This window comes from Clytia hemisphaerica, unplaced genomic scaffold, assembly GCF_902728285.1.
Source record: "Clytia hemisphaerica strain Z4C2 unplaced genomic scaffold, Clytia hemisphaerica genome assembly, whole genome shotgun sequence".
Taxonomy (NCBI): domain Eukaryota; kingdom Metazoa; phylum Cnidaria; class Hydrozoa; order Leptothecata; family Clytiidae; genus Clytia; species Clytia hemisphaerica.
This window is the reverse complement of record NW_027103564.1, coordinates 1,858,450-1,874,549: the sequence shown is the minus strand read 5'-3', so window position 1 is coordinate 1,874,549 and position 16,100 is coordinate 1,858,450. Positions and strand designations below refer to the sequence as shown.

Here is a 16,100-nt window from a genome sequence, read left to right as displayed (position 1 = left end):
AATCAATGTATCAGATATTAATGGTACCAACAATATGGGTACTATCAGACAGTCATCTTGTGTTCTTGAATTTCACTCTTTTTTATAATAACACTAGCCGTTATAACATCCCCTTCTCACAGACCCAGCACCCCTTCCCACTGGAAAAGTTAGCCAAAATATTGTCTACTATGGAAAATTATACTCGAATTTTTGCCCCCATTAAAAATATTCAAATAAACCAATCTTTACAGTAAAATATTATGCTATTTTTCTTATCCCACTGGAATTTCTGACTTGAAAACAAAATAATTTAAATCCCCACTGAGTTTCGGTCCGTTATTTTTACTCCTAAAAAGTATATATCGATCAAAGATTGTGTTCAGCCAAGAAAGTACTATCAGGGTTTTCACTTTTTAGCAAAAGCTTTCCTTAAAGTCCTGCTAGGACTAATTTGAATCGTCGACCTGTAGAAATCTTCAAGAAATTGGTGAAGATAGCTGATTCTTCTATTTGTACAATTAAGCGAAACTAATTTTGGCAAATTAAGATTTTCTTAAACCTGGAAAGAATTATTTTTGAAAAAGTAGTAATAATATAATTTATTTTTAGGAAAATCTGGATGAAATCGCAGAGAATCAAATTTTGGTGGGAAAAAATTTTGGCGAAATTGCCGGGCCTGCCCAGACTTGAAACCAATCAAACTGATTAAACAACTAAGTATCTAAAAGCTTTTTAAATTAAACTAATTTCAAACAGTATGTTTACTTTATACCTAAAGGTAAACAAGTGCTTTAAACACGACACATCTTGGGTATAAAACAATGAGTTCAATTATCAGAAATTCGAACACAGCCATTACTTAGTTTATAATCAGCCAGCTCGAAAAACGGCAACGGCTTTAAACATTAAAGTTATAATGTAGTGATGAGATCAAAGAAAGTTAGTCAAGGATTTTGATTTCCAAATGTGTTTTCCGAACGAAGAAGATTCTGACAATATCGCCGACTTAGCTACATCCTTCAGAAAAAATGCTGATCGGACTATTTACTCTGATAATATTTCTCTTGAAACCCTCTGTATATTCAGGTAAGTCAAATAGTCAATTTTTTTGTCTTCTAATTACTTCTATTGTCTTCAAGTACTTTATTAATTGCCGATTATTTCATTGTAACTTCAATCCGAAACACACGTTTTTTATATGAACTTCTAAAATTTTTGTTAAAACGTTCTTAAACTTTTTGAGTTTTAAGCCTGAAAATACTCTAAAATATTATCATAATTTTCACCAGTATTTTTGGAGGGCGCGAGGCCTTATGTTCTTTATATGGTTTTTTCTTATAAAACAAAACATAAAGGATTTTTTTTTCAATCTTCAGAAACGTGGTACTTTGGTTTAAACGAGGATAATCCAGATGGTAAAGGTTGTGGAAAGAACATCACAAATCCTTGTCAAGATTTTTATGAAACATGTCAAAAGACCAGAGAAGGAGATTCAATCATCCTTGTCGGAGACTTTGATGATCAACCAGTTCCATTATGTCCATCAACAAACAATAATATTACCAATAGAATCATCAGAATTGAACATTCACTTCAAATCAAAAGTCATTCCTATCGTGTAAAACTAGTTTGCAATCAACCAAGAGGTTTTACCATCACTGGAGATAGAACCAAACTTATCCTTGACAACATTAGATTCACCAATAATATCCAGAAGAAGAAATGTGTTTTACCAAGTAAAGGTTTCATTCATGTCGACAATGCTAACTTGGTCATTAAGAGATGCGTGTTTTCAAAATATTGTGCAGCCATTACCTCATCTTTCACCAATGAGAATGTGACTTATAATGTATATATCCAATCATCCGTCTTCTTGAAAAACATGTTCGCCATATCTGGAGATCACTTAGAGAGAGCTTCTTTCAATATCACAAAAACATTATTTGTTGGAACAACATCTAAAGATTTTACATCGTATGCTGTATCATTGCAAAGCTCAGACGGGCTTGTTTTCAATCTAGAAAGCTGTACCATCCGTGAATTTCACCAAGGAATTTCGTTAACATTCCAGTATGGTGAATATAATGTCCTAATCAGTTCAACACATTTCTCATATATCGAAGGACAAGTCATAATTGCTAAATTCTCTAAAAATGTCGACGAAGAGGAATCAACATTCAAAGTCGTCAACTCTACATTTGTGAACAATAAAGGTTTATTTTCCTCAGCTTTACACCTTTTGGTGACGGAATTAGACGAGACCAGGGTGGTAGCCAAAGTGAGTGATTCCACATTCATCAACAATGAAGGTCGAGCATTATTTGGTACTTTATATGTCAATGGCGTCATCCTCAAATTATCCAACAGCTTTTTTGGTAATAATGTTGCTGGTGAATTTCATAGTAGTATCCAAGGCTTTGGTGGTGCAATATACATCGAAACAGATACAACAGTACTGGCAACAAACACAACATTTCGTAATAACTCTTGTAGTGGTTTCGGTGGTGCTATATTCTCACGTGGTAGCTTTAGCTGTATTAATTGCACATTCTATGGAATTTCAATCTCCAACACAATGCGTCCACTTTTAGGAGATATTCTTTACGCGACATCCAATTTAACACTTATAAATACGACCTGGTACTCACTAGCTTATGATGATGGTCGAAACCGGCCTTTAATTTGGCACCCAGGAAGTCCAACAGTTGAAAGCTGGAAGATTCTTGTCAGTGGTTCCTTTATTGCCAGCTGTCCTGATGGTCATAACATTTCAGAGTCGGGAGTCATAAGAGAAAAGTATGACTTCACTAAACGATTAACTTTGCGATGTAAACCATGCCCAAGAAATAAGTATAGTTTAAATTCAGGATTCTTAAGAGTCATACAAGAAAATGGTGTTATAAGTCATAAAGAGGAGACTAAAGCGATGTGTTATCCTTGCAGATATGGGGGTGTTTGTACTCACGGCTCCATTCGACCACAAGCGAACTATTATGGATATCGGATAGGATCTTCAGATTCTAATGAGGTCAGGTTCATGTCCTGTCCTTCAGGATATTGCTGCCGTGGTAAAGATTGTAAAAGATTCGATTCATGTCATGTTAATCGAACTGGATTTTTGTGTGGTCGATGTAAAAAAGGTCTTAGCGAAAATCTAATTAATGCAAGCTGTATAGCACCAAACCAATGCGACGACCTTTGGATATTGATCATTTATCTATTTTTCGGAGCTGCATATATCATTAGTTTCATGTATCTTGATTATATTGGGTTTTTTATCAAGTCACAATTAATGTGGTGGGAACAACATATACAATTGAAGGGTGACTTGGACGAATATGAAAAGTTAACTCCTGATGGAAGTTCTCAACAGATATCTGATCGAGATGAAACTGACAATATTGGAGATTTAATCACACCAGCTTTGGATGTTTTTGAAGCCTTGAGAACTAAAAAAGAACCAGACGTGTTTACCGATTTTGTATCTTTGGCGTTTTATTTTTTCCAAATGTTTTTATTGATACGAATGCGCGAATCCATTGTATTAGAGTATCTGGTTACTCAACTGCGGTCCTTGTATTCAAGTTTCTTTACATTATCCATTGAGGCTAACAACAATCCATTGGTGATATGTCCTATTCCGAATCTGACAGCCATCTCAAAACTAATGCTTATCAAATCATTCTCATTTTATGTTCTCGGTTTATTATCCGTTTTCCACGCTTTGGTGCATTTAGTGCAAATAAAGGAAGAATGGAACAATCAACGGACAATACATTTTTCAATTCGCCTTAAAGTTGCAACGATCAGGATCATTCAGTTAGCCTATGCTACTTTAACAACAACAGCAATGACTTTAGTAAGTTGTGTCAATATCAACAAGAAATTTGTGTTACTCATTGACGGTTCAGTACAATGTTACACGTGGTGGCAGTTTATCATCTTTGTCATCATCATTGGTTGGGTATTACCATTCCCAGTTACTTTAATGCAGAGTCTAGTTGCTCTTAAAAAGAATTATATCACCTATCATCAGTTTATTTTAGCCTGGGTCTTCCCATTACCTTACCTGTGTTGGAGTTTTTATCAATGGTACAAGAGGCGTGAGAAACGAAGAATGCGAACCCGAACAGATACAACTGATGCTGGGCATGACACACTTGAAGGTGACAACTTTGAAAGCGAAATGGACCAAAGTGTTAGAGAGATTTTGTACCGAATGGAGAATCCTTATAAAGGAAAAGCCAATCATTTGACACCGGAAGAACGTGCTGAATATCGTGGTACAAATACACCTGAGCCTGCATTCTGGTCTGGTGTTTTGATTGGAAGACGTTTGATTTTAATCATTGTCTTCAGTTTCATACAAGCACCTGTACTGAGGCTATACCTTGCTTTGATTATCTGTGTTATCTACTTAATACATCATATGTATTATCAACCGTATTTAAACAAAGCATCGAACATTGTCGAAACATTATCTTCATCCGTTCTCATCGTATTTTGTAGTATGAACTTATTTTTTGCTTACAGTTATGTCTCAGATATAACTCCTGAGAAAGCTGATGAAACCTTGACAATACTTTTCCGATGGTTTGAAGCTATTATTTTAGTTGTATTGCCAACCCTGGTTATGTTTAGTTTAGCGTGTTTGGTGCTGACACGTGGTTTTGTATTGATTTGGCAATGTTTTCGATACCTATGCTGCAGCTACCCGAAACGAATAGACCGGTAGAATCAGAAAATTTATGTTTTATATCATAGATCATAGATGGACTATTTTTTTGTTAATGATAATAAAAGAAAGCTCAAGGACCTTAAACCATAATCCGCTATACCTTCTTCAATGTACAAAATGAGTATGCTTATACACTTCATGACTAATTCTATAGAATACAACCTTTTTATCCTTCAGGCTACTTCTAGTTTCAAATCAAAGGCAGAGTTTCCAAACCCTCTTTTCCCTTTTCTGTGATTATGATTCCGATAGCGTTCACAATTGTACCGCAATCTTTCAATAAAATAGAATAGGAAAGGTCTTGCAAGTGGTGGCGCCATTGGCTTTGGGTACGGAGATTGCAGTGTTATATCTTTTTCTTTCTTTCGTTTTTACGGGTTACAAATTTCCAGTAAAGTTCACTGTGCTGACAAGGACGTCTTTTCTAGCAGACAACTTAAATTGTTGATGTGTTTTTTTTGTTAAACTCCCCCACACCTGATTAAAAGCAATCCATAATTATCACTCATTTACTCCCTAAGTAATGTCTCGCTAATGCCTTGAATATAGATTACTTGATCATCAAAATAAGCTCTTAGGCCCCATGTAAAGAAAATGGATAATTAGGTTGTACAATGAACTTCTTTTTGATAGGTATTACCTACTGGGATGAGCACAGCCAGATTTAAACCTTTTCACATTCATCAGCAGTCAAATAATCACAGAAAGTCTTGGTCTGTCTCTTATTGTATTTTAAATACCATTTTTTAACTAAGGAACAATAAAATATGGCTTAATTAGGAAAAAATGATCAGCAAATATTTGAAATGTCTCGACGATGCCTATTGCTCAGTAACTATAACATACTTGTGTATTCAATGTGATTAGTTGAGTTATATTGAATATTGATGTGTTTTTCGGGCAGATTGAGCTTTACTGTAGTCGTGTTGAATAATGTTTCGTGTAATTTGGAGATTTGTTTTCATTTTACGTGATCCCCTTCAGGGGGGCGTACGGGGTTTGCGATTTCCGAAATGCCGAATAATTTTGCCAAGATCTCCGAAATTCCGTGAAAAAATACTTGCAATTCCGATACCGATCTTTTTGTTTTTTTTCCTTGTTTTGACAAATTTTTCATCAAATTAGATTTTTTATGTATGAATTCCGAAAAAGGGGATAAAATCTTTATAATACCGAAGCAAAAATTCATGGATTTCCGATACCGAAACAATATCAGAATTCCGAAATACCGAAGGAATTCTGCCCAATTTCCGAAATTCCGATGAAAAAAGGGTCGATTTCCGCAATTCCGAAATACCGTACGTAAGCCCCGAGCAGTTTGCGCAAAAGCGTGATTTGGTCTTTTTTGACGTTGTGAGGTCAAAAAAAACGTGAAACGTGATTGATAAACGTGATTTTGGTGTGATGGCGTTATGAGAGAATATTTTGCGTGATTGCATGATAGTGTGATCAGAGTCTCAGCTACGGGCGTCTTACAGACTATCGTTGAATCTCCTCAAAACCAGTATCATTACCTACTTTGTTTTCTAGATTTTAGATCAATGGCTATTTAATCATTTTGAGGGCTTCCATACTTTAGCCGTAAGCAAAGATTGAACGTTAATGTCTTGTTTAATACATGCTAACGTTTAGTGTCTGTCTTTATAAAGTGCTGAATAAGATAAGATCTGTGGCACATCCAAACAGATAGAGGCGATAAATGATTTTTGACAACAGATTGTACATTACAAACCGACAAACATTTTTTAACAAATTTGAAAATTTTTGGTGAACCTTTAAGTTATTCTACAGACAAAAGTAAGCCAACAAGTTACGAAAGCTCACAGCATATTATTTGAGGAGGGAGAAAGGTAAAGGTCGCTTATAAAAGGTTTGACAATATGGTACATTTTATTGAGTCTTGCTGTGATTTCTATCTTCATCATTTTTTAATATTTTGATAAATTCAACTAAAGCAAGGAAAGGATTTGTAATGTAGGTAAAACTGTCTTATTTTTTATAAAGATTTAGATTTTTCTAAAAATAAAGCGATTGAAACCTTTAAGATTTTAATAGCCGGCATATTAAGTTTGCAAAGAAAAGAACGATAAATGAAGGGAGGGAAAAATAGATTTTTTTCTATGAAAGAAAACAGTATGTATTTTCAAATTTAGCCCAAAATAAAAATATTTTTCTTCAAAATATATAGTTCGTGTCAAACCTTGTAGTAACTGTCAATATTTCTTGTCATACAGGAAACGCATGCTAAGAATCTATCAAGATCTTTTCAAGGTTTAGCAAAAGCAAAGACTTGCAGTCAAAACGTCTAAAATACGAGATAATCATCTTTACATACTGGCGTTTCTTGCATGGGCTGGGTAAGGGTCCTGAAGTAATAAAGAGAGAGCAGAATTTATGATATCCATGACGTAATATTTCATACAGAAGCACCCGACACAGCCCGGGTGTTTACTACTAGTTTTATTGTTTAAATTCAAAATGAGTGGGAAACACCCAGGCTTTTTTGGGCGCTTCCGTATACAACATTACGTCATGAATAACTCATTTTAAATAGTGATGTCCTGTTAGATCTGTATAACAAGACCTATAATTTAGGCTGTCATATTTCTGTTTTGCTTGCCGAAGAAAAAATATTCATTTTATTGTTATTTTCTTTATTTTAGATGATAAAGTCTCACACAATAATATTTACAATCTGTATTTTGGCAACTTGTTTAATTTGCCGAACAGATGGGAAAGGAAAGCAAGGTATTCGAATGCATTTATGTGGAGCTGAATTTGTGAAATGGTGGACAATTACATGCAGAATAAAGCAAAAACATAATTACATAACCAAGAAAGAAGGTAAATATAATAATCATAATCGTATAATAACCACTCACCCGTTACTTCTTCTAATTTGAAGATACCAGGGCCACAAACCTAGAAAACTTTTTCGTTCAGTGTGCAATAACAAAGGTTGATCGTCTACAGGCTACTACAAAGGGGTTTGGGTACAGTGGAGTCATCTCCATAACTTGAACACGCACAGGGAACTTAAAATTCACGCAGATTACGCCAATTCTTTTTCAGATTTCACGCCATTATAGGCCTGAGAAGTATGATTCACATGAACAGGCCTTACGGGATTTATAACTGAAAACTTTGTCTTTATAAAGGACAAAAGTACCAAAAATATAGTGAATAAAAGTTTGTCCAATCACCAATCACTAGGGGCTTCCTTTGACTTATCACAAGCATCTGCCTGTAAAACATCATGTTAATATAACACAGTCTCGCTTTTCTTTTCTCCATAGAGATAACACTGGGATCGAATAAAGCCAGGCAATTTTTGATGTTACCAACCCGAAAGTTTAAAGTGGCTCGAACTCAGAATGCTCAAGAAGAATGTTGCAATGAAGGCTGTACCGTACGAGAAATCATTGGATATAACTGCTAATGGATGGACAAAAAGACTAATAGTAATAGCGGATAATAAAAATTAACAAATTTCCCTGTTCGAGCATATCAAAATTCAAAATAACTTTTAGAAAGACAAAGTTTTGAATGAGACTTTGAGCCTCGATAAGTTCGTTTCCAACATCAACTGTTTTTGGTAAGTTTCCACTACCTACCACTTTTTAGCGGAAAAACAGCACTCTTCCGAAAAGTCAACTGGTTTCTTTAGTCATTCCAAAGTATTTTCCGTACCCTTAGAAGAAACCCTTCATAATTCTCAGCCGGCTATCCTAAAAAAAAAAACGGCGAAGTTTGGAAAGTGGAATCTTAGCCCAAAAACGATTAAGAATCAAATTTTATTTTCGATTTTTGCCCCATTTTTTCTTTGCACTTAACCGATAGTTAGTTTGCATAAGGTCCTCTCAAAATGGAGTTTTTAATAATGGTTCGGCAGAACAGTTTACGTCTACAGATTAGTCCAAATAAATACCACGGCCGAACTGAAAGTCTGAATTTACAGGTCAAGTTCTTCTAAACAAAAAATAGAATCTCGAGCAAAATTTATTATTGGACTATAGTGAATATATTGTAAATATAAAAAACATTAAGTTATTTATAATATTAATCATTGTTATAAAATAAATTGAAAAATAAAGTATGTTAATAATGCAATGTATTTACCCTTTTTACTTTAATCGAAATCTACATTACATACATATCTTCATCAATAACATCAATAATCTGTGAATGACAAAGTGCTCTATACCAAGGTAGAGCTGAATTAATTTAAAATGTATATTTCTTCAAAAATCAAAACAACATTACAGCTTGTTTCCTTGTTTCACATATACATATCTTCATCTAATTCTAATCTGTACACAGACCCGATATCTACGGCTCAGTAGCGTAGGCAAGAGGAGGGGCGCAAAATTTGTACAAAAGAGCAGACTTTTATGACACTGAAATTATTTATTAATACCATGAATAAATAATTACAGTGTCATAAAAATCTGCTCTCCTACACAAATTTTGCGCCCCTCTTGGCTACGCTACGGCGGCTAATTCCAAAATTCATCACCGTAGAGGGTCTGTTGTCATGTCTTTTCTGATTTGAGATTTTTTAAATACCAGCCGTTGCGATGGAATGCGGGTGAGACAAGAGAAGTGTTGCTATTTGTAAGTTGCATTCATCGCAGAGGATACTGTACGGGAATTTTCTTTATCTAACAGACAATGCACGCGCACAGAGTGACTACGAACGATAAATGGTACAGGGTAATCTTCATCTTACTAAGCGAGAAGAATTTCTTCCAAGCGTTTAATTTTCGTCAATTATGTGTCCCCCATGATGAAAGATTTCAACGTGGTGGGAGGTTTTCCAACTTTTGGGGTCTGAGAACCATAACTTACCGATTTTACTGATATATAGATATGATATAATTCTAATTGTGAGCTCTATAACAATCAGAATCATAAAATAATACTGAAATGAGAGTATTTCGCTTAGAGTATTATTGTTAAAGGGTTGGTCCACTTATTAAAAGGTTCAACACGACGCCCGGAGAGAATAAGAATAAATAGGCGCCTAATAAGGGCGGGGCGGCGGCAGCATCTAGGCGGATAAACTGTCCGCCCGTTCCCGCCTTTCTTCTATCAAAATAAATGGTAGACGTTTACAGCGGGGAAAAGGATAATTACAAGGTCTCAAAAGAAGGTTGTCTACTGCTCATTCCGACATTTTAAATTTTCCGGGGGTTTTGTTGTTTGAAATTGATTAACTAACAGTTAGGTAGGGTCAGGGTTGCTAGTAACGGCTTGTCACTGTGCCGGGTGCATACTCGGCGCCTTGGGCCCCGCAGGGTTGCTAGTAACGGCTCGAATTTCAGTCAGGTTATAAGTCGATGTCGGAATGAGCACTAGACAACCTTCTTTTGAGACCTTGTAATTATCCTCTTCCTTACAGCGGGGAGGTAATATGCAAAAGAAAAAGAGATTTTTTTAAAGATTATATATTCAATTATGCATACGTTGGCTCTTTTTATGCAAGTCGATGGTGTAATTTGATGTTATGCTGGGCAGGCCTTCCATAAAAGCTGTGGTCATGTGAACCTTTAAAGATGAAGTGTGAGTAACTTTGCTTTTACTTTTAGTTTTATCAGTTTTTATCACAACTTTTTTTTTGTGGTTTGTGCAGTGGTCGAGTGGTGGGGTGCGTGGTGCTGGGTTGTTGTGTTCTTGCTTGTCTCTTGCCATTTTCTTGTCCAGTCTCTCTCAGATCAATTCAATCAATAGCACATTGCATCAAATAACTTGTGTTACGTTCTTATGATAGGGATGGTTTTATATATGTTTTGTAGGTTTTTGTAAGACATGATCAGGTGATATTTAAACTCTGGACACACCTGGATACCACTGTACTTGGTACTGTAATGTCTGGGTAGGGTTGGATCTAAATACTTAATGCCTGGTAAGATGCAGCCAGGGCCTCCTTGGTCTTTTATAATAGGGAGGTCGGACCTTAGGCATGCGGCAGTAACAAAACATAGATTTTCGAAAAAAAATATTCAAGCTTACATATCTCAGGGAAGGAAACCTCTTTTAACATAAGTATTTTTTCCAAAGTGTAGAGAATTTATTCAGCTTTCTTTTGCAGAAAAAATCAGCACATCATGTCTTCATGTTCCTTCAAAATTTGAAAATGAGTACTCGCGGGTGAGTTTTTTCAAACTTCTTGTTCGCGGCACGGCAAAATTTTTTATCCGGGGGTTCTAAAATCCAAAGCGCTAGCCACCCGACAGTGTAGACCTAACTCTTCATACAAAAATTACGGGAAACGCATATTTGGACTTTGTACCCTATGCTGCACTCAAGCACTTGGGCCAAAATCCCGCAAAGGCGGGACAAAAATCAGTTTTTTGAAGTTTGCAAAAAAACGCCACATAGAAGATCTTTCAAATTCAGTATGTGAATAGAGCAGTAAAAAATACAACTTTTCTATTTTTCCTTTTTTTTGCAAAAGTTCTAGTAATGAAAATAAAGGGATAATGATAATTGAATACTATCCATTGATGATCCGCCGCACTATCGTAAAGCTAGAATCGCTTGGCGTACTCTTCGCTTGAAAAAATGATTGACAGATTGAAGTTTTTCATCCCCGTGGTGCGCGCCGCGCGGGAGCTCTGGTGCTCTGCGAGAGTTCTCGGCTCAATCCTCGGACCGCGCTAAAATGGTAGACTGAGCTGTGATAGATAATTTCGATGGAAGTTGTTGGAATGTTTACAAGGCTCTTGACAGAATATTGTTTGTTTTATTGTCAATGATGACAGTGCCGTTATAAATTTTGTTAGATCTGACAAATTGATGTTTGTAAGTGCACTTTATAGTTTTGATTCCCATTGAAGAATCATATTCTGGTTTTCATGTTATTAGATGCTGTTTTAGAGCTTTAGAGCTACACTGCCCGAAACAGCTATCGATCTGGAATTTTTTGCATAATTCCCCGCAATAGTTTAGCTTTTGAGACGTACCACGTTCGTTGGTTGGAGCAACGTATATTTTTCAGGAAGTCAAATTATGTACTTAAAATGCGATTATTTCATTGAAAAAATCAAATTTTTTTATCGAACGTGAATTTTTTAGAAAGAACAATGTTTTTTCTTTCCAAATGTGAAAAAAGTAAGAATCAAGCTGTTTCCGGTAGCAAGCGCTAAGGGAAAGATTATGGTGTAATTACCCCCGTTTCAGCTACATCTACGGAAAATAAAACTCTCACCAAACCTCTCGCGCAGAATTTTTCATAAAACACTTTCGCTTTTGGTGCCGCAATGAAGGTACAAAATGGCTGGCGATGCGTGCACGAAAATGCTTGAAAAACTGAACTTAAAAATGTAATATCTTTGGAACTTTAAAGAATTGGAAGGTAAATGACCCCTCATTTTTCTTCTGATGGTTATGGCTTTCCATTAAACTTGGTTTAGTATTCTGCAAGTAAGTTTGAAATTTCCTCTGACCACCCTATTTATAACATTAGTTCGGACAGAATAAAAACATACCTGATCAACATAACCAAACCTTCTGTCTTGCGTTTTTACTTACCCGTTTTACTAGCTATTTTACTCTTTCCTTCCCAACAACTTTCGTTTTTGGTTTATGTAAGTTTTAAAATCCACAAAATGAACATCTTATAGCTTTATTTGAACAAATCTGCTTAAAAACCCTCTGTCAGGTTTCATTATGACCCTGGGTAACGCCCGCACATTCCCGCACATTTGCGGGCGTGTGCGGGCGGAGCTCAAAATTTTTCCCCCAAACGCCCGCACATATGTGCGGGCGTGTGAGGGCGAGAGAGTAAAGAAAGTGTAAAGAAAGTTGCTTTTTTGCCACTTTTTCCCATTGAAAACAAAAAACCTTTGGATATTTAGACTCCCAAAACATTGTAAAATCTTTTGATTATCAAACTAAGAGAAAAATAAAGAGTTTTAACCTTTAAATCTAATCATATTTCCTTCGTGTTTAAACTTTCACAAAGTCATGTTCCCTCATACGTCGCCATCTTGAATTTAGAATTAGAAGCATGTCGGAAACTAGAACCAAGTTTATCTCACCAAATAAAAGGGCACGATTCACAAAGGAAAACCACTTTCATTTTCTCCGACCAATCAGAACGCGCGATAACCACTTTCGTTTTCTCCGACCAATCAGAACGCGCGATATGAGTTACTTGAGGAAACATTTTACTGACCAAAAACATTTTAAACTGCATCATTAAATTTATGTTTAGAGTTTCTGAAAATGTTTTTTTATACTATGGAAATCTTTTTTATTTTGTGTTTTGTCTTATTTCAAACATGATATAGACATTAAAAATCACATGAAAGAGCTTTGTTTTGAGTCTGTAATTTATTTTTCACGACGAGTTTATTTTGCGCCCGGTCACGCCCAGGTCACGTGCGGGCGTGACCGGGCGCGTTCGGGCGACGTTAAAAATCCTAAGTCAAAATTTCGCCCGCAAATGTGCGGGCATGTGCGGGCGTTACCCAGAGTCGTGTTTCATTCTGTACGTTTTTTATCCACGTGGTGAACCGGTTTCCCCGATAATTAAAAATTTGAACTTTCCCATGGGCGCGATTGGGTGTACAACCATCGCAAAATATTTTTCTCAAAAATTTACCGTATTCTAACGCTAATATAATCTACAGTAGATAGGAAACAAATATTAAATTTGACTCTTTTTTGCTCGTATTTCTAAATTTCACGATAAAAAGAACTATTTTCAAATTTTTTTCTTTAACAGGCGTTGAATCGATATTGACATATTTAATGATGTCATAATCAATGCTGTACATATTTTGTCAACATCCTTTTCATTCGATAAATACCATTAAAATATACAAGATAAGTAAACATAAATTTATCGCCCGCGAGCACGACTTAGCTAAGCGCCCCTCTCTTATTCATTATCTAAGAATTGAAGCAGGCAAAGATTACCGCGCGGACTAATAGCGGGCAAAGGTTATTTGAAGATAATTTCAGTTATAATCCGAGGTAGAACAAACTAAACATAGAAAGGGGGTATTTTTAGTGCTTTATACGATGATCGGTATTTTTTTTGAATTCTATGTTTAGATTTTTGTACCCAGCCCCGTTGCTATGTACGCGCGTCCTGTTGCTAAGACCTTTGGTTGAAATCGAAAGTGAAACCAAAGTAGTTTAGCGCACACTGCCGTTCGCGTAATATCAATAAAGTGAAAGAAGGTCCTGACTGGTAAGATGTGTAAGGTTAAAAAACACCGAACATTTTCCCACTAGAAATCAAATCTCCACGATACAATTGTACAAAGCAAGTCTTTCTAAAGGGTTAAAAAAATCGGAAAATTTCAAAGCAGTACCATAGCTGTCAACTCTACTGCATTGGGCGGGAGACTCCCGCATGCCAACGTTTACTCCCACATGAAAAAAATTCAGCTAAATCTTCTGCATTTTCAGGATTTTCTCCCACATCTTCCGCATTTTCAAAAAATTCAGATTTTGAAAAAACGGTGTGCATGTGTATGAACAACTCTTTTCTGCTAATCCAATGATTGTTGGGGATCATTTAGGCTAGAGCTGTTGCGCTAGCAATAACTGGAACCATTTGAGCTACAAAAACACGGATCGATTTTAATCGAACTGCGATAAGTAATCTAACTGACGATCTTCCGGTAAAGTCCGTTTATCATTCAATTTCGTTTGATAAAGTTTGATGGTTCGATTACAAAAATCGGTTTGATAGGATTTGATTGACATATCACCTGGCTTTATCAGAAAATTTGCAACCTCAGCAAAATTACTGTTTGTAGCTGGTTCCTAAGGAATTTTGCGGCTCAGTCAGACTCAGACAAAGTAAAGTTTTATACTCGCTGTGTGGTTTTCGTAGTTTTCTGTACCAATTTTCTGTGGTCTTGAGCTTCCCTATTTTAAAATACTAGGGAGATAATAGCTATAACAATTAAATTCCTAGAAATCGGAAAATACAACCACGGGCAAGCTCGCAACCTAATAAGATCACCATGAAAATAGGTTAGGTTTGCATACCTAAGGTGTTTGTCTTGCAATTCCTGCATCAATAACACGCACGCATAATTTGTTGTTCTTTTACACCATATGTAGTTAATTCCGGTGATAAATAAAGAGAAATGTATTGCTAGGAGTGGTACAGTCACTTTTGGTTGGGGTTGTGGATGGCAAAATATGAAATTTGTCATTCTTTTTTGTTGTTTTTTATGAAATTTGTCGTTATTTTTGTCTATTTTTAGTAATGCAGGATTTGTAAGATAGAGCCCCTCCCTCTATAAATCTCGCTTTACCCACCAAATGTTACCCAACGACCCCCCTTTATGCTGAAGTTTTTAATTATTCAACTTGACATCCTTATATTTAAAAATATTATTTGTTGGTTAGGATTTCATCTTCATTTATTGAGAATTCCATTAAAACAACGACAAGAAAACATTAATGGCCCTGTATGTTAATGTTAATGTATATATTCTTTAAAGTCGAAAAATGTGTACAAATCTGTACTAGCTTGAAAGCTAATAGAGTTCGACTGCCTATTTTACAAAATGAATCATTCATCATCATCTGTCAATGCCCAATCGCTGACGATTTCTTCTGTAGAGCATTTTGGTTTGTAATTTGAAGATATTTTTGTTTGGTTTTGTAATTTTTTAACGAGGCGTAGTTTTGTTCTTGGGCTTCCTCTTACGCGCCAGTTGAATCCTTTATTGTTATTGTTCTTGTTGAGTTTCTTTGCTTGTTCGTGCATCTCCTTGATCTTTTTCCGTTCGTTGATTGTGAAATCTTCCGTTATACTTACCTGAAAGAAACAAGTTTCTTTTAGCATGTGTAAATTCTTCATGATAAGATCTTTGTCATGTTGACTTTGCAGGGTGACTTTCAGAGGACGGCCATTCTTAGAGTTTCTGTCTCCTAATCTGTGGTGAGTAACATTGATCTCTGGAACATTGATGTCATCTAGGAGTTCTCGGAACCGAAATTTGTCATATTTTTTCCCATTTTCTTCATCTTCCTTATCTGGGCCTGAATATTCGAGAAACCCGTGAACGATCATATTCAGTTTTCTAGATTCTATGTCTCTCTTTTCACTTTCTTCCCTCCGTTTTTGTTCTTTCGGCAGATTTTAAGTCTTCTTTTTGTTTCTTGGTAATTTCTTGGCCCTACACCAGCAATGATAAAAGAGATAATACCAAAAATGAGAAAACTGGAATTTCAAATATTTTTGTGGGTGAAAAGATTGTATTTAAAAAATTAAATTAAAATTCAATCATTTAAAATTTTTGATCCAGTCCTCTAATCTTTACCTTATATGGATTAAGGATACCAGAAAGATTGAAATCAAACTATGTAATTATCATTTTGATATGGCTTCCACAGAGTGCGGATG

The 16,100-nt window shown here is 35.7% G+C and overlaps 1 protein-coding gene and 1 long non-coding RNA gene across 2 annotated transcripts; both read left to right on the top strand.

Moving 5' to 3' along the window:
- Positions 1-843: 843 nt before the first annotated feature.
- LOC136800956 (uncharacterized) lies at positions 844-4,804 on the top strand. Its single transcript, XM_067057568.1, has 2 exons — positions 844-1,068; positions 1,359-4,804. The coding sequence occupies exons 1-2, from the start codon at positions 1,011-1,013 to the stop codon at positions 4,715-4,717; spliced, it is 3,417 nt and encodes a 1,138-aa protein (XP_066913669.1). The 5' UTR covers positions 844-1,010; the 3' UTR covers positions 4,718-4,804.
- A 1,682-nt stretch (positions 4,805-6,486) lies between these two features.
- Positions 6,487-8,816, top strand: LOC136800868 (uncharacterized). Its single transcript, XR_010845765.1, has 4 exons — positions 6,487-6,570; positions 6,955-7,077; positions 7,384-7,564; positions 8,017-8,816. It is a non-coding gene; the product is annotated as an uncharacterized lncRNA (long non-coding RNA).
- Positions 8,817-16,100: the final 7,284 nt, after the last annotated feature.

What these genes read in the sequence shown, in the direction of transcription:
- LOC136800956 (XM_067057568.1), top strand. Translation starts at nt 1,011, where the DNA reads ATGCTGATCGGACTATTTACTCTGATAATATTTCTCTTGAAACCCTCT. An exon ending in GAAACCCTCTGTATATTCAG is followed by an intron (nt 1,069 to 1,358) that starts GTAAGTCAAATA and finishes TTCAATCTTCAG; the next exon opens with AAACGTGGTACTTTGGTTTA.